General features: G+C 42.1%; 1 protein-coding gene across 4 annotated transcripts in view; it reads left to right on the forward strand.

The window, feature by feature from the left end:
- The first annotated feature begins 1,261 nt into the window (after window positions 1-1,261).
- Window positions 1,262-25,977, forward strand: part of slain2 (SLAIN motif family, member 2) — a 29,820-nt gene continuing 5,104 nt past the window's right edge. For 2 of the 4 annotated variants that reach the window (XR_004634743.1, XM_034708217.1), the window contains exons 1-7: window positions 1,269-2,012; window positions 8,979-9,121; window positions 22,390-22,557; window positions 22,641-22,814; window positions 22,904-23,257; window positions 23,888-24,034; window positions 25,076-25,162. Coding sequence is in view for 2 of the 4 variants with exons in the window: in XM_034708217.1 (XP_034564108.1) it covers window positions 1,540-2,012; window positions 8,979-9,121; window positions 22,390-22,557; window positions 22,641-22,814; window positions 22,904-23,257; window positions 23,888-24,034; window positions 25,076-25,162 (1,546 nt within the window). In the remaining 2 variants the exon portion in view is untranslated. Of the gene's footprint in view, window positions 2,013-8,978; window positions 9,122-22,389; window positions 22,558-22,640; window positions 22,815-22,903; window positions 23,258-23,887; window positions 24,035-25,075; window positions 25,163-25,977 lie in introns of all 4 variants that reach the window. The other 2 variants (XR_004634745.1, XM_034708230.1) reach the window with 1 other exon arrangement.

The following is a 25,977-nucleotide window of genomic DNA, read 5'->3' on the forward strand; positions in this document are numbered from 1 at the left end:
AAGAAACAACAACTAGGAAACAAAACAAGACAAAACAAAGACGTGGCAGCATGTCAGCATTGAATGAATTTTGTTGCATCTTCAAAGACTATCTTCTGTAGGTAAACAGCTCATTTTTAACTCAGCCTTGAGTATAGGATTTGATACCCAATGCAGAAACACACTTTAAAGAAAATGTACAAAGAAAAAAATCTACAACCTCAACAAGAATAAACAGAGAAAAAGAAAAAGAAAAAGAAAAAGAAAAAAAAGAGAAAAGAATAGTAAATTCATAAAGGAAATTTAAATCTGATTTTATTTAGGCCTGGATATGTCTTTATTATATATATACCCACACCCGGCTTTAGTGTTTTCCACTGTTAATGTTCTTCACCATCTGTTTCTAGCTCAAATCCAAAGCTCAAGTACACACATATTTACATTTGTCATTCATCTCTCTTCATGTCATATCAATGTTAGTTATTCTTTTCCATCGTGACTCAAAAATATCACTTAAATTCCTTATCCTGTGTGTTATCCTTTCCATGTTGTGAATTTCATTAATAGTTGCTTTCCATTTCGTTATCTGGGTTGGGGTCGGTTTCAGACAGTTTTTAGTCACCTGTTTCATTGCTGATATTTACGGAAGAGGATTAGGGCCACTAAAAAAAAAAATAAAAAAAAAAATGAGGTCGAAATTTTTTTTTTTAATTATTATTCTCAGATTAAAGTCAGAGTTCTGAGAACAAAGTTAGAATTCTGACTTTATTCTCAGAATTCTGACTTTTATCTCAGAAGTCAGAATTCTGACTTTAATCTCAGAATTCTGACTTTATTCTCCGAATTCTGACTTTAATCTCAGAATTCTGACTTTTTTCTCAGAATAATAATTAAAAAAAAAAATTGTCCTTAAATTATTATTTTTTTTTCAGTGGCCCTAATCCTCTTCCGTAGATATTCTTAAGGTCCTATACAGGTATTTATCTAATTCAAGAGACAGCCTGGGGGATGGTTCCTCCAGGCACTGAATTTTGCAATTTAAGAATTAAATGATTCTTAAATTCTTAAATTGTAAAATTCATTAAAAAAATGTATATAATCTGTTCCTGAATTAATATTACTGTGAAATAAAAATAAAGTAATTTTTTAAGATTTTTAAATATTTCTTTCATAATAAAAAAGCAAGTAACATCAGCTGTATTGAAAACAAAAGAATTTTAATCGGACCGGAATTCGCCTTGTTAGTTGACACCATAAAAGTGTGCACGTGGAAATAGGTGTTGGTTACGCGCTCGCTCCCGACACAGCGCGGTGACGTGTGTTCTCCGCCGCCTGTTGGTCTTTCACAGTTGGTGACGAGTGTTATGAAAATGGCCTCAACCCTGCCCGTGAGCACGGTAAACCGGAGAAGATGACGATGTTGATCCTTTTAAGTCGGTCGAACACCAAAGTGTCTTCTTTCAACACGTAAATCAAAGTGAACTTAACGGAAACTAACGGACTGTCGGCAGAGAACCGTCTGGAAACACCGCCGCATATTTCCGCCGCTGAGGAGCCGCTATGGAGGATATCAACTCAAACATCAACGCGGACCTGGAGGTGCGGAAGCTCCAAGACTTGGTGAAGAAGCTCGAACAGCAAAACGAGCAGCTCCGGAGCCGGTCTACGATGTTGTCCTCGTCCGGGGGGATGTCAGGGAACCATAGACCCCTGAGCGCCGGTTACGACTCCTCGTCCCTGTCAGCCGGTCTGGCCGGCTTCCCTGGGGTGGGGTTCGTCGGAACGGGCGGCTTCGGGGGGCTGCTGGAGAACAACCGCTGCCTGAGCCCCAGACTCTCCTACGACGGCATCAGCTTCGGGAGGCCGTACCAGTATGACGGAGCCTCGGCTTCTCCCTCCATGTCGAGTATGAACTCACTTTACGCAGACACCTCGGGGGGATATGTGGATGAAGGGGAGACATCCATCCTAGACGAGGTGGAAATATTAGACCTGGAGGACATGGACTGTCTTCACGAGGACGAGGACAGCTGGTGAGTGACAGGGTCGTGCTGTGTGTCTGAGTGTTTTAATGGTCTGGGCACAGCTGGTTTACACATCAAATATCATGACAAACATCTGGCATAAACAATCTGAGCAGTTTTAGCTCATGGTCATGTGTATTTGAGTTTGGACTTAATGAGATTCAGACTTATTTGTTGGAACTGTGACTTCAGGGGCGTATCCAGAGAGAGGGCCGGCATGGGCCCCCTTTGAAACCTGAGTACCACCCCAGATTCCTAAACTATGATTAGCTTTCTTCTTCATCAGAGGTGACAGGAGGACTTGTGTTTGTATCAACTATTTGGACTAGGGATGTCAATTTCAAGTATTCTCTGCATCAATCTTCGGAAATGTAAACAATCAAACATATATCTGATAGTATTGAATAGATACGGATCATATTGAGGCATATAAAATGTTAATTGTGCATATTAATGTGCAGGCTCATAATCTCTGCGGACACATAGTTGTAAAAGTGAAGGCTCAGACTACATCATGTGGATTTACTGCAACAGGAGACCTGGACAGAAACATATTTCAGACTCACAGCGTCCAGATTTCTGTCTACTTGTTCTTATTGAGAAAAATAAGCGTGTGTATGTAGTCAGGTGTCAGCCGGGAGTGTAACCGAGTCATAATCAGTCCGGCGGTAGAGAATAAAAGCGCTCTTGGAGACCTGTCACTAACCTTTAGTTAGTGATGGCGAGATGAAGTTTCTTGAAGCATTGAGGCGTTCCATCCAATTGGTTCACTCATTGGCCGAAGCTTCATGGTGCTCCATTTGCTCTACTGCGCCACCAAGTGGACAATAAATGTAAAATAAGCGCAGTGATTATAATGACACCATCCCTTTGGTGTGTGAAGCTTTGAATTGAATAAGTGAATGACGTTTGTGATGCCAACACATAAATAATGAACTTCTTAATATGGTGTCTGTCTTTATGGTGCAATGGCCGGGTCAAAAGGGAAAGTGGAAACAAATTGGGGATAAGGTTGCGACTGTGTGCTGCCCCTTATATTTCGAATCGCGCACCAAACCCGCGAACCGGTTCCTGAATCAGTCACGTGGTACAGGCGGCTCGTGAGGCTTCGAACGTCACCACATACATCATCAACACAAGCCTCGATACGTGCTTCACAGAAATCTTCCTGGATTACTCGGCACACGCTTCGAAGCCTCGACACGGGAGGACGCATCACTACCTTTAGTCACAGCACTTCCGGGGTCTGGGATTCATCTCCTCCTCCGTCTCCTCTCTATTCCTCCCTGTAATCATGTCTGTATGATAAACAGCAACATGTATCAGCTGTACATTAACATAACACCTTCAGGATCGCTGTGAAAATGTAAACATAGGATGTAGTGGGGCTGGAAACAGGCGACCGGACTATCAGAGAGACCACACTGCCCTCTAGAGTTTAGGGGGAGTATTGCTGTGTGACCGCTCACGTCTGCGTCGACCACTGCTGCGTAGGTTCAACGCAGAAGTATAAACCAGGCTTTACACTTTCAGGAGTTTGCTTTCAATGCATTAGGTACTTAAGGTTGTGACTTTGGACTTGCATTTAACTCTTAAGTCTGACGTAATGGACTACAACTCCCATCAAAGTTTGTTCCTCACAGGTGCCCGTACTCCTAACTTTAAAGTGTTCTAACTTTAATCCCAGATTTCTACGTTCAGACCATAGACTGTATAAAATATGGACGTAGTATCCGTGACGTCACCCATCTGTTCCTGAGAGCTGTTTTGAAGCCAATCGACGGCGGCAGCCATATTGGAAATGCGGAACTCAACCAGACAGAGTGACATAGTGTGAGCCTCCTAGCCAACAGCTATGTGTTCCCCGCCGGGAGTCACGTCAGTCATGTCCTTATTTGGGCAAAAACTCGTAATCTTAATATCTTCTGAACCGTCACGTTAGAAAAAATTCACCCCCGTACAGTGTGTGCCGATAGAGAGATTAGCTTCATAGGGCCAAGTCGTTTTTTTGAACCAGGCTGTAAACATGTTTATTAATGCTGCAAAGATCGTCTTTTTCCCATTCATGTCTATGTGGTTTCCGGTGTTTCTGCAGCCAGCCTCAAGCGGATTCTCGATGTATTGCAGTTTATAACACTTCCTCATGGGCTTCATCGTTTGAGACCGGAGGTTGCCGCTTGGTTCAGACTCGAGGTTTTGAGGAAAGAGTTCTTTGTTAGAAGTCAGGAATTTGAGATTGACGGCTTAAAGTCAAGAACAGAAAACACTGTGTTATGCATTTTTCATATGTGACCCTAATCCGGCTTAATAAATGACAAATACATTACATGAGGGATTAAATTAGACAACAGCAAATACGGAGGAGGTATGGGCAGAGAGTTAAGCTTATTATACGTACCCTTTAACATGACACATAGGCTGTTTTTGAAACCACCTACTATACTAGCAGTACGTACTGATTTGGCCAAAATTCAGTATGTAGTTTGTGAAGAAGAGCAAAATCTGCAGTATTCCAAAACTCCCTGGATGTCTACTGATTCGGGAAAATTTCTCAGTATGCATCGGACCAGTCTGCCTCACGTACTGTTTCCCACAATGCACAGCGCTCGATCCGCTTTTTCTTTTCTCTTCTTTTTTGACGGGGGAACTCCTGTCCTCAGTGCTGTAAACTTCTTCTAGCTTCTAAACTTTAAACCTTAAATCCTAAGTGATGCTATGGAAGCAGTTTCTCTATCAGCTTGGCCGTTGTTTACTTTTGCATTCCGAAACCCGAAATTCATTGACGTCTGGCTCAGCATCCTGCAGACCAGATCCAACAGAGCAGTCATACTACATACTAAAATCAAACACAGTATGTAGTAGGCAGTACCTACTGCCTACTACATTAGTAGGCAGTATGTAGCAGGTCGTTTCGAAAAAAGACAAACTTCCAGTACTAGTGTATCATCGTAACTACATGTTAAAGTTAACTCTTTGACAGGTATCCTCTCTATATATTCGCCCCTTGCCATTTTTAAAACATCAGTCGACCTATGTTCATACTGCATACTTGTGCTTTCTAATTTTAAACAACCTCTGATCTTTGTTTAGGAAGGAGGAAGGCGTCTCACTGACTGAATGATGTCGTTTGGCAGGTCATGTGGGCGATGCCAAGCCTCTTCTTGGGCCGCATGATCATAACAGACATGCTTTGTCATAGCAGATCTCTATCCATTGTGTCATACCTCCCTTACAGACTCGCCAGCAGGCCTTTAAAGCTCCAACTCTCAGCTGTCAGGACCCTAAATTCCCCGGTCATCTGTTGAAGCGTTTTGCTCTTGTGATGTGGCAGATTTGCTTGGCTCGTCCTGGCAATGATGGCAGTGGATCAGTGTGTGCAGTGAAAACTGAAAGTCCTGCCCAGCAGTCATGTGGGAGAGGTAGCCATGGTTATATTCCTCCTCTGAGTTTGCCATTAGCACAACAGTTGGCAAACATCCACAAGTGCTCTGCAGCACCGAGTGAGAGTAAGGCGTTTCAAATCCTCTCATCATCACGCAGGAAGAGATGCTGTGTCAGCGTCAACAACGAACATGGAAGCAAACAATGCCCGTCAATAACAGAGGAGGGTCATGTGGAGTTTCGTGAGGACGGGGATGACATCATTGTGCTCTCTTTGTTATCAGAATCATCCTGACGGCCCACATGTTCAACTTACATACCCGCTCTTAATCCTCTCCAGCACATTGTGTTGGTATTATTTCCTCCACCACTGAGCAGTTAAGGTTTTTAGGGTTAGGTGGCTTTGCATAGACACACTGTAAAAGTGTAATCCCTGAAACTCCAGAGTATGATTGGATTTGTGCTGCTGTCTAAATCTCCCTCTCTCATCCCAACCCAAGGAAATCCCTCAGCGAGGCCGAGTCACACACTGAGGGGAGTTTCACGGCGGATGTCAGACATGTAGACTCTCTGTTGGCCTCACAGAGGAGGAAAAAGGGGGTTGTTATTTTTAAGGAGGCAGCAACTGACTGGACGTGAACATAATTATGGGCTCTCCATAGATACTGTCCTTTATGTCTTGTTTAATTGGCGGTTTCAGGATAATAACACTATAATAAACCACATTAGGGCGTATCCCTGCTGCAGCTTAATAAATCTAGTTTCCAGAACTCTAAACAAAGGTAGCTAATACTTGGTGAGGAGCCAGCTCATAGAAGCATCTTCCCTTCTCGGCTTGCAGCAGTGAGGCTGTGCCAGCGACTGAGCCCTCCACATCAGACTACTTTCAGGCATTGCTCACTCATGCTCAGCAGCGCTAGTCTCATTATGCCCTGGCTGTTTGTCAGCCCTCTGGATCAGATTGATATCTGGGATTACTGTGTAGTGTGGAGCTCCTGCCAGCTCCTGTCATAGACTCCTGTAATCCCTGAATTAGCCTTAAACTGGATTTTAAAAGCTGCTGCAGCGCTCTACCTTTCAATAGGTGCTTGTCACACAGTCCTGCTGCTGCATGTGGACATGACAGGAATCATTGTTGGAGCGGTGTGTAGCAGGATAAATGTGAATGACGGCCGTGGTGTTTGTAAACAGTGAAAACGGGCAGACCTAGATTTCCAGCTTGTATTTCTCTTCACAAGCCGGCGTCGCCTCTAATGTTTGTGCTTTCATCATGAAAGGCTTCCACTATGGCCGTACGATAGCTGACAGCTGCTGACTCAGATTTCTCTTCTTGGTAGTAACTCCTCTCTTTTCTTTTTCTTTTTTTTTCCCTCCTTAAAGGTTGACAACAAACCCACATTCCTACAGAGCAGAAAGAAACAGAAAGTCGTGGCTTCAGTTAGTTTGTGGGTTTTTTTTAAACCATGAAACCTGCAAGTTAGACAATGTGCATGATTCTTTTTGCAACTTTAGATACCTTTATGGGTTCCCATGACAAGCTGACAATCAATTATCATATTGCAAACATAAATAGAATTGATATCAGAGTGTTTGTTGTGCAAAACATGAAACCGGATTACTGCAGATTCTTGAAAGGTCTTTAAAAGTCTTGAATTTGATTTTTAAAAATAGTTGAAAAAGTCTTAAAAAGTTTGCATTTGTATTTGAGAGAGGTCTTACATTTTTAATAAGACAACATGTGTTAGTACTTTATCAAATCTACACTCTAGATAGTGTGATATGAAGTTAAATTAGTCTTTTAGTGGATTTACTTCCTCGTGTGACAATGTGGCACATGCAGCAGCAGGAAAAAGAGAACCTGCACGTTCACAGAAATTGAGCTTTACAGATAAATATACAGGTATAGGTGGTTTGCATGAGCAAACATTAAGAAGCCCCATGCAAGATATACATACAGCCTTTAAAACTAAAATGCATTACAAATGCTACACTTGTGTCAATTGATCTGTTGTGCAAAAATTGTCTTCATATTTGTCTGTTTGGGTCTTTAAAAGATCTCTAAATGTTTTAAATTTCATTTAAAAAAATTATGCACAGACCCTCATTGATTTTGAAATAAGCTGCACTTGAAAATGTTTCATATTTCTCTTGATATTCCACTATTCTAGTTTAGTTTGAACAGCGTCCTGAGCACACTGCAGACACACACTGGTGATTTTTTTCTGGCACTTTCTGCACAGATACTCTATTTCCATTCAAGCCAAATGAAAAACAAACCACATTTTCAGCCACCATACAAGTCAATTTCAAAACATCCCCCCTACAACTCGTGCTGGTGAATAATCCCACATGGATTGCGGTCTGTCTATAAGTATGAGGAGGGTTTGACTGTTTCATTACACGCTATGACTAAGCATTGAACCTGATGACTTTTGGGCCGGTGACAGAAGTTCATTCTGAAAGTTTGCTGCAGCAGGAGGAGCCGAGAGTTTCATTTCCTAATTGCTGGATGTAGACCAGAACACAGATTTGGGGGTTAAAGAAATCATGCAGCAAGATTATAGACAGAAATAAATCAGAGGAATAACCTGAGGAAAGGATTCTTTGTTTTGCTCGCAAGATTTGAAAAGAGTTATATTCAGCCCCCAACGCTGCATGAAATGTCATATCAGGTATTGCCGAGTATGGTGGTCAATGCACAGATACCATAACCAACTAGCCCCCAAAAATATCTCACAGGACAACAGTAGTGTGGTGCAAGCAGAGATCATGATGTAAGTGAAAGCTTGCAAATTGTAAGCAGTGCATAGATATTATTTTTTACTTTTTCATGCACTTGTGTCACGACATGGTACCTCCGATATCCAAAACTGGTATCCTAACATCTGCATGGAGTGATCTTCTTTATTTACATGGATGAAATAAGTCTCTCCGTTGGGCATAAGTAGTTTAATGTGAGTGCAAATAATGTGGCTATTGCAGTGACTAGATCTCAACACATTCACCTAAGGGAGATTTTGGAGCCACATGTAAGCCAGAGCCTCTGCAGCCATCATGACAACACTAAAGGCAGACAGAGGGTTGTTTTGGGTTTGAGGGAAGATGTGTGTGTGTGTGTGTGTGTGTCCTTCAAGTAGAGTTCAGACACTGCTTGAATCTAATTGCTGGAGCTGTCGTTTTCCCTCCACCTGCCTGTTTACAGGTCCAAAAAGTTATCTGTAAGTCACCTCTACTCATCTTCAACTGCAGCGTATTGAATTATTAATGCACCACATCAAATATTCAATATGAAAAAGATCTGAATTAAACCAAATAGTAATTTTCAATGTCGACAAACACACTCGTATGAAAATAGTCTCTCCTGTAGACTTTATCTGTCTTTGTTGTCGTTATAAAATCTGGCTCAAACACTCGTTATCCCCTCCAGCTCATTTCCTGCCCGGGCTCTGCTGGGTCACATCACATATGAGGTGCGATAGACACAGCCTGTCAGAGTCCGTCACTTTGTGTGTGTGATTATTATTGTTTGTATTTCTCTTACGCACAGGCAGTGTGAGGCATTAATAACTGTGTGTTCTGTTTATATTATTCCAGGCTCTATGAGGCGAAGCTGAACAGCCCCCTGCAGAAAGCCTTGAGTCCCATTGTGTGGTGCCGCCAAGCTCTCGACAACCCGAGTCCTGAGATGGAGTCAGCCAAGCGCTCCCTCATCCACAGACTGGATCTCACCCTGTCAGGTAAACACCAGCAGTGATGACACACATAGCAGGAGCAGGATTACCAGTAAGTTTGGTAAACACAGGGATAAAATCTGCGTTTTTGGATATTTTAATCCGGCTTCAAAAGAACAGCTGCCTTCAAATCATTTCATCCGAGCTCTTCATTTTCATCTTAAGGGCATTGTAGTTCAGTTTTGGGCGATATGTAGTAGGATAAGTGTCGTACATGTCTGTGTAGAGCATGTTTAAAGCTCTGACCCCCAGGCTAGCACCCTGAATGTGACAAAAGGCGATTTAAAAGGACTTAAACCATCATTTTTAACACCTTTTAGACAAATTAGAAGATCATTTCTCTACATATGTATTTCAATTTCACATTCCAGCTCTTTGTAAACATGTTTCAAGTTATAAAAAGCCTCTCATAAGATGTCCGTGAGTACATATGACTTGAATCTTTATGATCTTAAGTGGCGTTATGTCGAGTCAAAAAGTGTCTGACTCAGCTTTGGCAAACAAATGTTTTATTGTTTGACTTCTGAAAGCAACAAAAATAGCATCAGGCCAAGTGGACGCAGTGTCTCCATGCTGTGTGAATGTGTCTGCCACACCTGTTCAGTCTTTCTCCAACGAACGCAGCAGTTGGAAGTCCAAGCATCAGGCTTTTCTTACTCTCCCTTAACCCCCTTTTTGGAAGAGGTCAAACTGAGACGTAAATATAATGACCATGCTGTGAAATGTACCTCTTATAATGCTTCTGCAATGACGACACTCTTACAAACAAGGTGCAGAGGCTGTATCATTACTCACACACTTTGCTTTGTGTTAAACTTCCCTGATTTTAAAGGGAAGATGAACTGACACATGAATCTGTGTGGTCAATCATTGTTGGCAGAACGTGTGTTTTTATGACCCAGCAGTCACAGACAAGGTGACAAATTTACAGCACAGTGGCCTGGACGTAAATTACAAGATGTGTTGCAAGTTTTTTAAAACTCTGAAGGTTTGTGAGAGTCCATTTGAGTGCGTCTTGGGAGTTCTTTGGATCGGGTATTGCACGTTTGGGAAATGAGACTCAGAGCTATGCATGTATTCAAGTCTCTTTGTTGCACCTTTGAGCATGTGTGTAAAAATACTGGCTTAATTCATAACTGTTTATCGCTTTATGTCATATGAACTGTCTGGTATTTACGTATTCATACTTAAATCTTTGAAATTGATTTTTTTCCCCCTATTAAATCTTAAAACCTTCCAAATACATAGAGATGATGGTGTCATATAGAGCTAAAAATGCTTTTCTATCACATTTCCCCCCTTTGTTGGAAAATCTGGCACCTTTAAAGCTCCAGTGAGGAGTTTTTAGCAGGTATTTCACTGTGTATGAAACACACTGAAATAATCATTTTTATGCCTTTTTATGAGCAACTCAAGCAAAGAAGACCATCAGCCTAAAGATTGTTTGCTTCTGTATAGTTATTTTCAATGTCTGAAACCACTACTGGAGGGTAGACTTCAGATAAAGTGAGTTGCTGAAGAACAAGCTTGGTGTTCATTTTCCACTGGGAGTGGCACATGTCACTGTAAATGAAAAAAGAATACGTTTTTGTGTCAGAAAACTGCTGATGCATGTTCAGGATAAAATCAGTACAGGGATGCAGTGTACTGCTTTATCCACAGGGGGCGCCAAAGTCGGCCCAGAGAAAAATGACTAATACCCCTTTTCGACCGAGGCAGTTTCGGAGCCGGCGCTCAATTGAGAACCATTTTTCGTGTTTTGACTGAGTGAACCGGCTCCCAGCTGGGGAAACTGGTTCCAGAGCGGCTCCAACTCTTACGTCAGGGGCGAGGAGTGTAGGGGTGTGCCAAAATATCGATACTACGATATATCACGATATTTCGTCTTGCCATACGTTATCGATACACTGGCGCCAAATATCGATATTTAAACAATAAACATAAAGCCGTTCTTAACAGATTCTCTCACAAAAGCCTGCTACAATTTTGATTTACAGAGTCACTACTTCAAGCCTCCACATGATGGCGCTTGGCATGAATAAGAGTGGGTGCTACGGTAGAGTACTCTTTGAAAGGAAATGAAAAGAAGATGAACAAGAAAATGGTGCAAGGCGGAGGATTAGCAGCAGAGAAAAACACCTGAAAGATGCACCGTCGAATTTCAAATCAAAAGTCTGGGCCCACTTCGGCTTTTCCTATACTGACAATGGAACAACACTTGATAAAGAGTTTGCAGAGCTTACCGTGGAGGAGAGGACGGTTCACGACACTAATGCTAACGTTTCTGTAAGCCAGCTGACAAAGTGCCACTTTGCGAACTGCTCCAAAAATGAAAGTGAAAGTTAAAAATTGCAGTCGCAGCAGTGAACTCTAATTGACCCAGTAACATGCTGTCTGCGTATCGTTGGCATGGAGACAAGTCGCGGTATACACGTGCTGACCCGACCAAAACCTATAGGGAAGGAATAACAGTTCGGGGGCCACAAATAGGCGCCCTATCTACAGCACATATGTGCAGTACATACTTTGTTTTCCTTGGCTGTCGTTCATGTGAAATTGATTCACAAGGTTTTGTAATTCCTGTGAAATGGATTCAGTCAAGTCAATACATTCTGAATTTCTTCAGTGACACAGAAATCGTGATGTATCGTGGATGATATTTCTTGCAATATATCGATTATGGCAGAATCGCTGTATCGTGATAGTATCGTTATCGTGGGCAAAATATCGTGATAATATCATATCGCAAGAGACCTGGGGATACCCAGCCCTAGAGGAGTGGGGGGCGGGGTTGCTGTGATCAAAAACACAAACCAAACATGTTTCCATCATTGTCCTGCAGCGAAAAAAATAAAAGAGGCTAATAGATTCCAAGGCAAAGCAGCTGCCAGCCCGGAAATAAACCCGGTTCGCGTTGGTGGAAAAGAGGTATAACAGGAGCTTTAAGATCTGGATATTGCATGAACGGTGCAGCCGTCTTCGATTGATTCATGTTGAAGGATCTTATAAAACACTTTGGATTTAAGTTTCCAGCAGTTTATAAGTAGTATATCTGCTCCACGCTCTCTGTGAAGTTTGAATATCTGTTTGAAACACAATACACCAAATAGTTGAGAGATAAATCTGTTTTATTAAAGTAGACGCCTGAAATACTTGACCATGGCCTCTTTGGAAAAGGTAAAACAGCGTCATTAGAGCGTTTATCCACAATATATTCCCCCACTGTTCTTCACTTTGCATCCATTGTGCTCTGCCTGTGCCTGTTATCTGAGCTCTGGACTGACACTAATTATAGTCGGTCCCTCAGTGAGGAGGACGGCCTCAAATCCTCGCAGCTAAACTGAGAGGGGTCATTTCCATTCTAACGGTGGTATGCCCATGTGACGGATCGAGTTGGGCAACGGGCCGCTGAAGGTTGTCGCCGGAGTTGGTTGTGATCATCTCGGCTCTGTTGCGCAATTTTGTAAGAAGGCACCTGTAATAAGTGATGAAATAACTCAAGAGAGATTCAAATCTGAGTACGCTGGCTTCTGAAGTGTGTTTGAGTTGTATCCAGAACACGTTTACAGATCAGATATGAAGACAGAGTGAAAGAAGAAGATTCAGGTGTCAGAGCAGCCTGAGGTTTAGTTCTTAACAGTTTTCACATCTCATTGAAATAAATAGTCTGCAGCAAGGCTAAGCAAGCTTTAAATCTTTGTAAACATCGCCTCAGATGACCTAGCAGTCCTGCTTACTAACTGCACTTAAAACCAGCCACTCCGCTGGGATTATACGTGATGGAGGTGATATCATCCCCGTAGGTGTGGTGGAAGGACGATAACGTCATCCTCCCAGGGCCTGAAAATATCCTCCCGTCACTGACACCACCCGGCCTTCTCTCCTCAGTTGGCACTGATGTCGTCACCGCTCACACAAACACACACAACAACAAAACATTTCTGTCGAGTCTCATGATTCACTCTGTTTTAAACATTTAAATCTATAATTTCTGTGAGAATCTGCTTTCACAATCAGTCTCAAAATACGACCTCCTCGGCACCGCATTCTTCAACACTCCCCACAGACACACCCTCATGGCCCCTGGCTACTCTCTTTCTAACTCATTTTAACACTGGTGTGGAAATCCTGTTGCCACGGTGTCTCTTAGATTTGTGTCAAAGGAAAACAAATCCTGACTTCACTCGTGGAAGATTTTAGTCAGAGTGATTAGGGTCAGAGGAGTGCCGAGAGAAAAGAATGAATCCACTGAAGAATGAGAAAGAAATACAACATTTAAAAACAGTGATTAGCATTTATTTCCACATTTATTTGTTTACTCAGTCAGGTCAAATGAAATGTTCTATAAACAACTCACTGTGACCAAAGTGCTGCACACACATGGCAGGTATTAAGATTTAAATAAAAGCATAATAAGAGACTAACAGCAATTCTTACGCAGTCTGACTTTTAATGAGTCATTAACTTTTCATACTGTGCAACATCCTTACTGTATTGTATATCCTTACCATTTGCTTTGCAACTTTACATTTTCTGTTCTTTGTGCATGAGTTATTCTAAATATTTTTTGCCTCTGTACTGTCTTTTATTTTTATTTGTATTCAGTATTTTATCTCTTAACTTATTCCTACTTTATATTAATACTCTAATATTCTTAATTGTATTTTAATCAGAGCAACTCTAATGACCAAACTTCCCCCCTGGGAGAAATACAGTTCTTCTGATTCTGTTTCTGATAGACAATAATACACAATATAATGGTTTATAATACAGCAGACCTGCATAGAAAGATAATAAGGAAGTGCTTGATAATTTAAAATAAATAGGAAGAGTAAAACTCAACTTGAACTGAATGCGATCAAGAAGACATGTACGGAAGATGATTAGGGCCAGTGGAAAAAAAAAATGAAGGTCAAATCTGACTTTAATCTCAGAATCTGACTTTAATCCCAGAATTCTGACTTTAATCCCAGAACTCTAACTTGTTTTCTCAGAATTCTGACTTTATCTCAGAATTCTGACTTTTATCCCAGAGCTCTGACTTGTTTTCTCAGAATCTGACTTTAATCTCAGAATCTGACTTTAATCTCAGAATCTGACTTTAATGTCAGAATCTGACTTTTTTCTCAGAATCTGACTTTAATCTCAGAATTCTGACTTTAATCTCAGAATTCTGACTTTTTTCTCAGAATCTGACTTTAATCTCAGAATCTGACTTTAATCCCAGAATTCTGACTTTAATCTCAGCATTCTGACTTTAATCCCAGAGCTCTGACTTGTTTTCTCAGAATCTGACTGTAATCTCAGAATCTGACTTTAATCTCAGAATCTGACTTTAATCTCAGAATTCTGACTTTAATCTCAGAATCTGACTGTAATCTAAGAATTCTGACTTAAATCTCAGAATTCTGACTTTAATCTCAGAATCTGACTTTAATCCCAGAATTCTGACTTTATCTCAGCATTCTGACTTTAATCCCAGAATCTGACTGTAATCTCAGAATTCTGATTTTTTTCTCAGAATTCTGATTTTTTTTCTCAGAATTCTAACTTTTTTCTCAGAATAATAATAATTTCAAAATTTTTATTTTTATTTTTTCAGTGTCCCTAATCCTCTTCCGTATATATGTTCATATTTTTTAACATATTTATTTATCTTACCAAAATGATTATATAATTATGTTCTGCTGTTTGATTGCACTTCATTTTGATTTATTCAGAATTCTAATATTGCAAGTAATTGATTCTATCTCTTTATCTTTCCCTTTATCTCCAGTTGATTTTAATATTCCTTTAAGAATGAAGCTCTCTCTCAGCTGGTTTTAGCCTGATCGTCCTGCACATTATATGATTGGTTGTTAGACAGATAGAATTACATTTCCACACAATGACTGTCAGCAATGACACATTAATCATGTTGTTAAGGTTTAAATGAAGGCATTATTATTTTGTATTTGTCAAGTACAAGTTGGTTCCCTCTGGCCCATCATCTTCCTGCTTCTTTCTACTGCAAATGACGAACAATGACAACAAAATTGCGCTCTTGAACGTCACAGATTTCAGATTAAAAAAACTCCCAGGCGACTCCCTGGGCATGTAAACAGTAACACGCACTTTTAAAACAGAATGAAAATATCACTGAAGAAAGTAAACTCTGAGCTAATCAGATTTATGTCAGCTGCATCAGGTCTGTGTGAATCGCCACAGACCTGAGGATGAAGCTCTGACCTCAGTTGTGCAGCGTTCATTTTCGTCTACAAAATGTCCCTGTATCTAAAGATGAACTTGAAGTGTGTCAGTAGTGACCGATCCCTCTGCCAGAGCACGCCCTGTTAAATTCATATCCCCAGATGACGCGCCTTGCTTATGTAACTATGAACAGGGAGGAGTCGTCCGAGTCAGAGTTGAGTCAGACAGAAGTGCTTTCTTTTCTTCGAGCCGGACAAGCCTGATGAACAGTCTCAACACGTGTTTCCAGAACTGAACGGTTTTTCCACAGAGTTGCTTTGACAGCTGTCTTGCATGCAAGACCCGAGAGATCAACCAAAGTCACATGACTGACCAGCAGAACTCATGCTCGTACAGTTTGTTCATCACTCCTCACTTGTCTCCACCACTTTCTCTCTTGTTTACTGAAGCTTCTCTGTTGACTCCTCTCTTGTGATCAGCCTGAAGCCTTTCTTTCTTTTCCTGTCCTTCTCTACATTCGAGCCCTGCAGGCCTTCATTTAATCCAAAGATGCTGTCTTGGCTTCCTTTAAGGCTTTTTTTTCCCTCAGCATGCTTAAACTGCCCTCAAGTTTCCACAGCTGAAAAGCTAAGGCGGAAAATCCTCTCATACTGTCTCGAATTACCGCAATCAATGGCTTCCATCTCAGTGAGTACACCAGAATGAGATTATCTCTCCCTCTGACTTCTTGCCGTGTTTTAGGACTCGGATTTGAGGACACTCTATTTTGGTTGGTCCCTGTGCTGCAGATCCCATTTACATCAGATAGGTCTGCGTCTCTTTGCAGTGATGAGGAGCTTCGGGAGAAGCTGTTTTCAGGCCTACAGGCATCTTACTACCTCCTGAATGAAGTTAAACAAAGAGGCCCCTGAACTTTGGACCTGTTCCCACCCAAAGTACACTGAATGACCCTGAAAACTAAGGAAGTAAAAAGCTTCCTCAGCCCATTAATGTCTACTGTTGCACTGGGGTCAAATGCCAAAAAGCATAACCTTGATAGTAGTGTTGTAGTCCAACTCAAATAGCTTTCAGGACTCAAGCATCGGACTTGCATTTGAGCATCGACCTCATTCAGCCTTGAAAGATGGGGATAAGGACTTTGACTGCATTTTTGTTCGGTTTCTATATTAGGTCCTAATAATTTATTGCATTTAGAGCAAGAGCTGACACCTGCATGTGCGTTCACATGCTGTCTTCTTCAGCAGTACTTCCTGACTGTATGCCAGAGCAGTGTAACATGTTCAACATGTTAAAGAACCTTTGAATCAGAATCAGAATCAGAATCAGAATCAGCTTTATTCGCCAAGTATGCTTGAACACACAAGGAATTTGACTTTGGTAAACTGTGCTCTCTTTGTACAAGGCATAAGAATAGGAATAAGAATAAGAACTACAATAAAAAATAAAATAAAAATATAATAACAATAACCTTAGCTATAAATACAAAGAAACAACAAATAGGCTTGACTAATATGTACAGGCTAAAATAATATGATAAAGTGCAGTGGTGAGTTGCAGAGGTAGTTTTACATTATAAAATAGAAGTTAAATAATACAAAAAATAGAAATATGGAATTCTGCTTGAGAATTGTTGCATTGTATATCTACATGTATATTTACAGAGAGTATTTATCTGACAGGTATGACACTTTGGGGAGAGAACGTGGACAAGATCAAACTTGTAACAGATGTGTGTCCAGGTTGAAAATGCAAAATTATGAGAACTGCGTTAGGTACAGTATGTTACTGTTGGCAAGCTGCTGAGTAATCAATCAATCAATCAATCAATCAACATCATCCTCAGACTCTTTCCAAACAGAGCAGGTCTACACCGTACTCTATGTTCTATTATTAACAAAGACCCAACATCAAGACAGGGATAAGATCCAGTCTCATCTTACAGACAGGACTCAGTTTGATCTCATCTTAATCCACCATGAGCAGAGCACTTTGCAGCATTTAACAAGTTACAGTGACAAGGACAAACTTCCTTTAACAGGCAGAAACCTCCAGCAGGACCAGACTCATGTTAGACACACATCTGCTGAGACCATGCTAGGTTTGGTCATGGTAACAGTCCAAGATGTTTGGTCAGTTAGATTTTCTGATTTATTTTGGGTTAGCTGCAGGTATTTTTGAGTTTATTCGACACCTGCAGTAAATCCCACACAGTCCCACAGGACTGGCCTCAGACTCGCCTGAGACGTGATCATTTGGGACTCCAGACTTGTCTCAGACTCAAGGTTTAGGACTGGACTACCACACTGTTTGATAGTGTTGAAAAAGCATTTTGAAAAGAGGTTACAGGGTTGTTACAGTACCTCTCAAGATAGTCTATTCAGTGAGACAGAAAATGAATCACAATACCATTTTTAAACAGCAGAGGGCGCTACCTGCTTCTGACTTCCAACTTCGGTATGTCTCTTTCGTCTTTAGCTGAACATATCTCACATTTTTGACGGTTAATCATTCTTGTAGCTGTCCTTATTTACGCCGGAATTTCACAATCAAGTGGAAGTACCAAATTTGTCCTTTCAAAATAAAAGCGGGCTAGATATCAACTCAGGAAATAAAGTAGCTAGGTGTATGGCAGATAAAAGGCAAATAAATTTGTTTAACAGTTTAATGAAGAAATATTTTAGCCTTGATCACTTGGGACTCCAGACTTGACTCAGACTCACGGTTTAGTGACAGGACTACCACACTGTTTGATAATGTGGATACAGCTGTTTCAAATAGGTTACAGGGTTGTTACTGTACCTCGCAAGACAGTCAAATCAGAGAGACGAAAAATGAATCTCAATACCTTCTTTGAACAGCAGAGGGCGCTACCTGCATCTGGCATCTTATGTTCAACTTTTGTGTTTAGCTGAAAGCATAAAATAGTTTTTTTGACAATTTTTCCTCATTTTCGCTTTCATCAATAAAGTGGAAGTACCAAATTTGTCCTTTCAAAATTAAAGCGGTTGACATCAACACAGGACAAAAATAAGCTAGGTGAACAGTAGAAAAAAGGCAACATAAATGTGTTGAACAGTTTCATGAAGAAATCTTTTAGACTTCATTCCTTTGGACTCACAACTTGAATCAGACTCACAGTTTAGTGACAGGACAACCACACTGTTTGATAATGTGGATAAAGCTGTTTTAAATAGGTTACAGGGTTGTTACTGCACCTCCCAAGACAGTCCAATCAGAGCAACGAAAGATGAATCAACTTGTTCAACTTTTCCTTTGGTTGAATGCATAAAACTAGTTTTTTTTGACAGTATATCCTCATTTTAACTGTTTTCTTCAATAAAGTGGAAGTACCAAATTTGTCCTTTCAAAGTAAAAGCGCTTGATATCAACACAAGAAATAAAGTAGCCTAGGTGTACAGCAGAAAAAAGGCTGAATAAATGCACAACTAGAGCTAGCACAACACCTTAGTTACCTCCACTATTGTGAATCATATATAATTACGAGTGTCATAGTTATAACCATTAAACTGTCACGGCTGCAGAACTCGATTATTTACCTTATATGGACTTTATCCTGTTTGAAAGAGAAGTGTCTTCTGCTGTTGTGACCATTAGAATTTATAACACAAGCATGAGCATTCAGGCCTTGTGACGTGTATATAAATATATAAAGGAACACTTGCTGTATAGTGTGTGGCCTGACCATGCCATGCCAAGAGGAACATTTGTGACAGTGTGATCCTTCCACTTCAGAGCACACAAACACTAGAGACGATTAGTATTTGTCTTGGGAATGTTTGTCAAGGGAGTGTTGGTGTATATTTTTAGCCTTGAGAGGACACAGTGTAGCCGACTGTTATGTGTTCAGTTTAATCTTCAGTCGGATGTTGGAGGTCGTGTCTTTATTTTATCCTTAAATCGTAATTTGACTCCACGGCGTCGCAGACCTACATGTTGCCGTGTTGTTGACATTCCTCAGCAGATGATCCATGTGGATAGCAACAGAGTGGACACGGTGGTATTTCCTAAATAATGCAGGAGGACAGAGTGCAGAGCGGGTGGAGAGGGAGAGAGTGGAAGGAAGGAGGAGGAGGAGCTGATCTTAAAAGGCTCCTTTCCAGTCATCACCATCCAGCTGTGTAAACAAACAGAGAGAGAGAAAGAACCAGAGAGAGACAAGGATAAACAAACGGGAGGACAACCGAACAATCTGAGTGACCAGCAGCTCGTCCAGAGTCTGAGCTCATGACTGAGAGAAGTGGACTGCAGCCTCTGGTTTCATAGAGAATAGCTTTGTGCTCTGTATGTGTGGACTAAATGGTGTGTATTGTTCAGTGATGATGCAGGAACTGACTCTCTATCAGGCCCACACTCAGCATATGGTGTAAGAGACTCCACCAGACTATCAGCACACTGTGCAGCTTTCATGAAGGTCAGGGATACGAGCACACACTGCGTCTGTTGTAGTCAAACACTGGGATGAACGAGCAGCCTGAGAGTCTTTAACTTTTTATAGAGTGTGGATGATTTATGTTAAAATACTAACAATGAGTTCTCTAACTCTGATATCTTTTGTCTGCCACCACCAGGCTTATTCTGCTGTGAATCTTTATTCTTGATTGAGGAAGACATTTTTTATTTCATCTTATTATTTTTTAGGGGGATAAACTTTACATTTTTAATTTTCACTGTAAAACTAAGAAAGGAAATGTAGTTTCTGGCATTATTACCTTCACAGAGAACCACAAGAATGTATTTTTCATTTCTTAATTTCACAGATTTTCTAAAATAACTAATATATGTCACACTCAGGAACTTTCCCCAGGAACTATGGAATTTTTTGAGGTTTTATGTGCATTCTTACAGCAGGAACCAGGGTCTAAATTTAGTTCTGGGTAGTTTATCTCCCCCCAAAAAGTCCCTGCTTTGGGGGCATAGACTGTATAAAATATGGACGTAGTATCCGTGATGTCACCCATCTGTTTCTGAAGCGCTGTTTTTAACCTAATCGGCGGCGGCAGCCATCTTTCTGCTGTTGAGTGAGTGTGACGTAAAGAGGCGGGCTTTGAGCCGCCTAGCCAAAAGCAACACTGTTCCCATCTGTCAATCAAGTCAGCTGTGCCTCTCATTGGAAGACTTGTGATCTCACGTTAGAAAAAATTCACCCCCGTACAGTGTGTGCCGATCAAGAAATGAGCTATCCAGACTACACTCGTCTTTGAACCAGGCTGTGAACATGTTTATTTCTGCTGTAAAGATCTTTTTTTTTTTTAATTGGTGTGTATGTGGTTTCCGGTACTTCCTGAGCCAGCCTCAAGCGGATCCTCGATGAACTGCAGTTTTTAGCACTTCCACATTGGACTCATATTTTTAGACCGGAGGTTGCCGCTTGTTTGGGGGTAGTACTTTCCAAAGGTCCAGGAACTTTTGGGGGCAGGGCCTGCAATGCTGAACCTGCAGTGTTTTTAATTCACCCTCCATCCAAAGTAACATCACACACACCTGGGATTCACTTGGTTTAATAACTCCTGAACATTGGTCTTCTCTGAGCCTGATAGTGTGAATGCGTCTCTGTCAGCTCCCAGTGTTACAGTCTGAAGAGTGACCCTGTAAACTGGAGACCTTCAGCTGAACGAGTTTACAGCAGCTGTTGAAACACACAAGTCAAGTCAAATGTATTTAAAAAGCACATTTAAAAACACAGCAGAAGCTAACCAAAGTGCTGTGCAATACATAAAAATTTTTTTTAAATCAATAAATAGAATAAAATAAAAAACACAGTGTGAGACCAAACTAAACAATTATTTGAAAAAGAGACAAACAAGGGCTAGAGGACCCATGCTAATATATAAAAGTGTGTTTTGAGGCAAGTCTTAAAATAGGCAACAGAGCGGGCGGCCTTGATTGAGGAGGGCAGGCTGTTCCAAAGATGCAGGGCCTTCACACTAAAAGCGCGGTCGCCCTTCAGTTTATATTTTGAGCGGGGAACTGCCAGGAGACCCATGTTAGAATTAAGGCCTGGAGGTATTGTAAGGGCTCGGAGGTCAGTCATACAGGGTGGGGCCAAACCATTCAGAGCTTTAAAAACAAAAAGCAAAACCTTAAAGTCTATTCTGAAGCGAATTGGAAGCCAGTATAGGTAAGCCGAGACGGGGCTGATGTGATCCCTCTTCCTGGAACCAGAAGGAGTCCTCGGGAATGCATCCTAGTTTAGTTTTTATTAAAATGTCAAAATATCCTCATCAGATATTTAAGGATCATCTAAAGACGTTTGTGTGGGATGCATCCAGCCTCAAGTTGCAAGTTAACAGGGTCGCTCCTAAACTGGAACACCGGTCGATCTCTCTCGAATGTTAGTTCATAACAGCCTCTCCTTTCCATCATTTAACTCACTAGAAAATGTTACAATGATCTGTAAGAATTAGATGCGTGCAATATGCAATGTCTTAAAACATTTACTGCAAGTTTAAGTGATACATTAGTTGTACAAAAGATTATCCACCAATCACTTTAGCCTGCAGCTCTTTTTCCCCTGAGGTGAGGTCTCAGGAGGCGGGACATTACATTGACGGAAAGATGCAGAAATCGCAGAGTGATGTTTACAACACATCCAACATGGCAGACAAAGCACAGTCAAGCATTATAACAACATTTTTTTTGCCTTCTTGAATGCATTTTTAGTATCAACTAATGAGGGGAAAAGAACATGCCGACAAGGTATGTGCATGATGAGTGCTGCAGTCTCAAACTGGCTGCATAGAATAAAGGTCATCACCTCTTGCCCACTCACTCACTCGTGTTGAATGTTCCAGACTTCAACCTGCTGTGTTCAGACATCCGCTCTCTGATCCCTGACTTCTTGCAGAAATGTTACGAGGAAGCTTGCAGGAAAAATCAGGGTGAAGTGAGGGTTAAAATCTCGTCTGTTTGTGTTCCCACGTGCAGCCCACAGGAGTTTAGTGCAGATGTTTGTAGTGTGCAGCATTGTATTCTCTCAAATACCCGAGATGAATTCCTCCTGAGGGATGACATAAATGCAAACGTAACGTAGTCTTGTCTGACAGTTGTCTTCTTTTCTGTTACAGCCAACAAGCGCCGGAGTTTGTATGGAAGCCCCTACAACCAGCAAAGTTATGGAAGTCCTTACAGCACAAACGCAGCCAACAGCCCGTACAGCAGTGGCTTTAACTCCCCTTCTTCAACCCCCGGCAAAGTGCCCATCGTCAGACAGCAGCTAATGCCTGTGAACGCGGGTATGTGTTTTTATGCAGCTCGTAGAATAACACGTTTCCTGTTGTTGAATTTGTGAAGTGTTAACGAATCGTTTCCTTTGCAGCGCACCAGCGAAACTCAGCAGCAGAGAGGAATCCTCCGGCGGTGAGCCCGCAGTCATCAGTGGACAGCGAGCTGAGCACGTCAGAGATGGACGAGGACTCAGTGGGATCCTCTAATACCTACAAACTTAACGACGTCACCGACGTCCAGATACTCGCACGCATGCAGGAAGAGAGTACGTACCTCCTAAAAGTCTCTGCTGTTAGTTTTTGTAACCACACAGTTTCACAGTGATGTCACTCTGATTGTAAACGTGTTCGACAGGTTTGAGACAAGATTACGCCGCAACAGCCTCCAGAAGAAGCTCAGGCTCCTCCTGTCACTCGCTGCGGCGCAGCACCTTCAGCGACCAGGAGTTGGACACACACAGCCTGGAGGACGAGGAGGAGGCGGTGCACCCGGCCTTCCACCTTCCCGCGAGCCGCTTCAGCCCCTCCCCTCGACACTCTCCCCGCGCCTCGCCTAGGAACTCGCCTCGCTCTCGCTCCCCCGCCCGCTCTATCGACTACAGCCACAGCCGCGGCTCGCCTCAGCCCATCATCAGCCGCCTGCAGCAGCCTCGACACTCGCTGCAGGGCCACGGGCACGAAATGCAGACCAACGTGGTGAAGAATGAAGGTAAAGACAGCTGTGGAGTTAATATTAAAATCATAACAACCTTCTAAATGCAGCACTTTTCTTTTTGTTGTTGCATGTTGCTTTATAAGAAATAAACAGATGAAACAAAACAAGGCAGATAAAATGAGACTCTCACGGCTAACCACGCAGGGGAAGTCAGGTTTTTAGGATGCATATGATCAAGTAAAGAAAACAAAACAGAAAGAGACCCCTCAGACATTCCTGAAAGCTTTGATGTTTGAAGAAAAGTGAAATCTAGGGATCTAGTAGGCAGAGTAAGGGCTCTAGAGTCAGGAGGGGAAACAACCTGTCAACAGATCCCATTATCTTTCGTCTGATGGCAACAACCCTGCGAGAGCAACTGCCAACTCTTCAGAGTTTCCAGTGTAGCCAGCGGACTTCAGTTTCCTTCGTTTGAAAGTCCAATCAGCAACTTCAGAAGCGAGAATTGAATGTGTGATTATTAGAGTCGACAGCAAAGAGAGGAATGTTAGCTCCACTTGCATGCAGATGTTTGTTTACAGAGAACAGCTCGATCATGTGTTTGTGTTCCTGAGCTGAGCAGCTGATCATTCATTGCTCATCATCGTGCTTCCTGAGTTAGCTCTTTGTTATTCCTTGCCGTTGCAGAAAAGCTGCGTCGTAGTCTTCCCAACCTCACGCGCTCTGCCACAGCGCCGGCTCCGGCCCCGGAGCCCGTCAAGAACAGCCGCAGCTGCGAGTCCAACCTGCAAGTGCCAAACGGTGGCTCCCCTCGACACCAGAACCAGTCTGCGAGTGAGTCCCGCCACAAACACAAACACGTCCTCTTTCTTTTAACACTCAAACCCTCCAGATGTAAATGAGTCTTTCCTCTGCTCAGTTTCATGGATGTTATGTTGTTCTGCATCAGTGTTTGTCTCCCTCTAAACCTGAACCTTTAGGGACATGACATGCTGGGTAATCTCTTGATTCTCTGTGCAAGTGGGAATTCTGTTAATCCTTCTGGCTGCAGCAGCATCACTCAGAGGACTGTGCTGCTTTGTAACGCCGTGGCTTCAGTGTTTGGGGATCCTCTTTGTCTTTGATCAGTAATATCTTTTATTCACACGCATCCTTCCTTCCTCTTATCGCCTCAGTGTTCAACTTTCACTTCAGAGAAACTCTCCTCTTGCAGATTTAACTCACGGTACGAGCAGAGCGACTTAGCGACACTGACATTGAGTTACAGCCTGCGTTCGAGGGTTTTATGTTCTTTAGGAGCTTAGATTCTTACCTCCGTCAGTTAAGAGTATCCGTTTGATGTAATCCTTTAATGGTAGATAAAGGTAATGGTGTGATGCTTAATCCAGGAGCAGTGCTAATCCTGCTCTGTTAGGAGAGGCAGGACGGGGTCAAAGGGCAATGCAGCTGGTTAACCGTGAACCGGTTGCCTTTGTTCTGCCTGCACACCTCAGTGAGGATGTTCAGCAAATTTACAATCTACAACTTTATAGATTTCAATATTTGTTAATCTGAAAATATAAACTGCATAGTGAGGTTTCCCGTCCTCTGAGCTTTAGCTGAACTTGGCATGTGGGACACGCTAACACCTGCTTCTCTCATGGTCACTTCTAAGCATGTGTGACCAGAATGAGCCTCCATTTCTCTCTCAGCACTCCTCGGTCACAGCTGTCAAACCCGACGCTGACACTCTGCTCTGCTCTGACAGCCTGCTGCTTCCCCCTCTGAAAGAACGAAGCACTAGAGCCCCCTAGTGGCCTCAAACTGCACTTCAAGCTTCATCACCTCCCATTGAGACGTCATAAAATCTGACTCCCTGACTCTGACTCTTTCCAGCAGCAGCTCAGCTCCCGAGATACTCGACCCCTTCTCGCTCGTCCCCGAAACCCAAACAGCGTCTCCAAAGCCCAACAGCCCTGCGAGGTAACGGCTTTATCTGAAGCAGCTGGAGGCTGTGAGGTCAAGCTCTTACACCAACATATGCATCATTTAGGATCACCATGCTGCCTGTGAAATGAAGGTGTAGAAGACAGATGCACGTGGAAATATTTTAGAGACTGAGGATGATTTCTATTTTGTTGGTTATTTGCAAGTTTCTGCAAAGATGAAAGGGAAATAAATGAAGGAGCATGTCTGCAGAAGGCTCAGATAGAGGGACGGTATGTTCATTTAAATAAGGAAGGCCTGACTCTCACGAGGATTATGCCGAGGCGTCTCTCTCAGACTGTCGAATCAGTTATTGGAGCTGTTGCTGATCCATTTGTGACAGACTCAGAATCACATGATGATCAGATTTATTTTATTTCCGATGACCGTCTTATCTTCGATTCAATCCCTCAGAGGATGCTAATGCTGCTTATCCAGAATCATTTCGCAATATGCAAACCAGTGCTGTCCATGATGATGAAACGACCAAAGTCGAGGCTGTAGCTCAGGTTAATAGTGACTGCCATGATGCTCTAAAGCTCTACTACCTGGATGTAAACAAGCACAGGTGATGTCGTCATCTAGTAGCGCGGCATGGTTTGTCAGTATGTTGATTTAGTAAATGGAGATAAAGTTGTATGTAGGCTGCGTCTGGTTAAACTGACATATAACCACTTCACCAGAGACATGAAGAACCAGCACAGGCATGAGGATGCTAACCTGCGATGAGGACTGAAGGCTGCTGGTGCTAGCTCTGCTAATGGTAGCCACACTCTGCAAACCAATTAGATTTTTTACCTGCAGACTGTGAT

This window comes from Notolabrus celidotus, chromosome 2, assembly GCF_009762535.1.
Source record: "Notolabrus celidotus isolate fNotCel1 chromosome 2, fNotCel1.pri, whole genome shotgun sequence".
Lineage (NCBI taxonomy): Eukaryota > Metazoa > Chordata > Actinopteri > Labriformes > Labridae > Notolabrus > Notolabrus celidotus.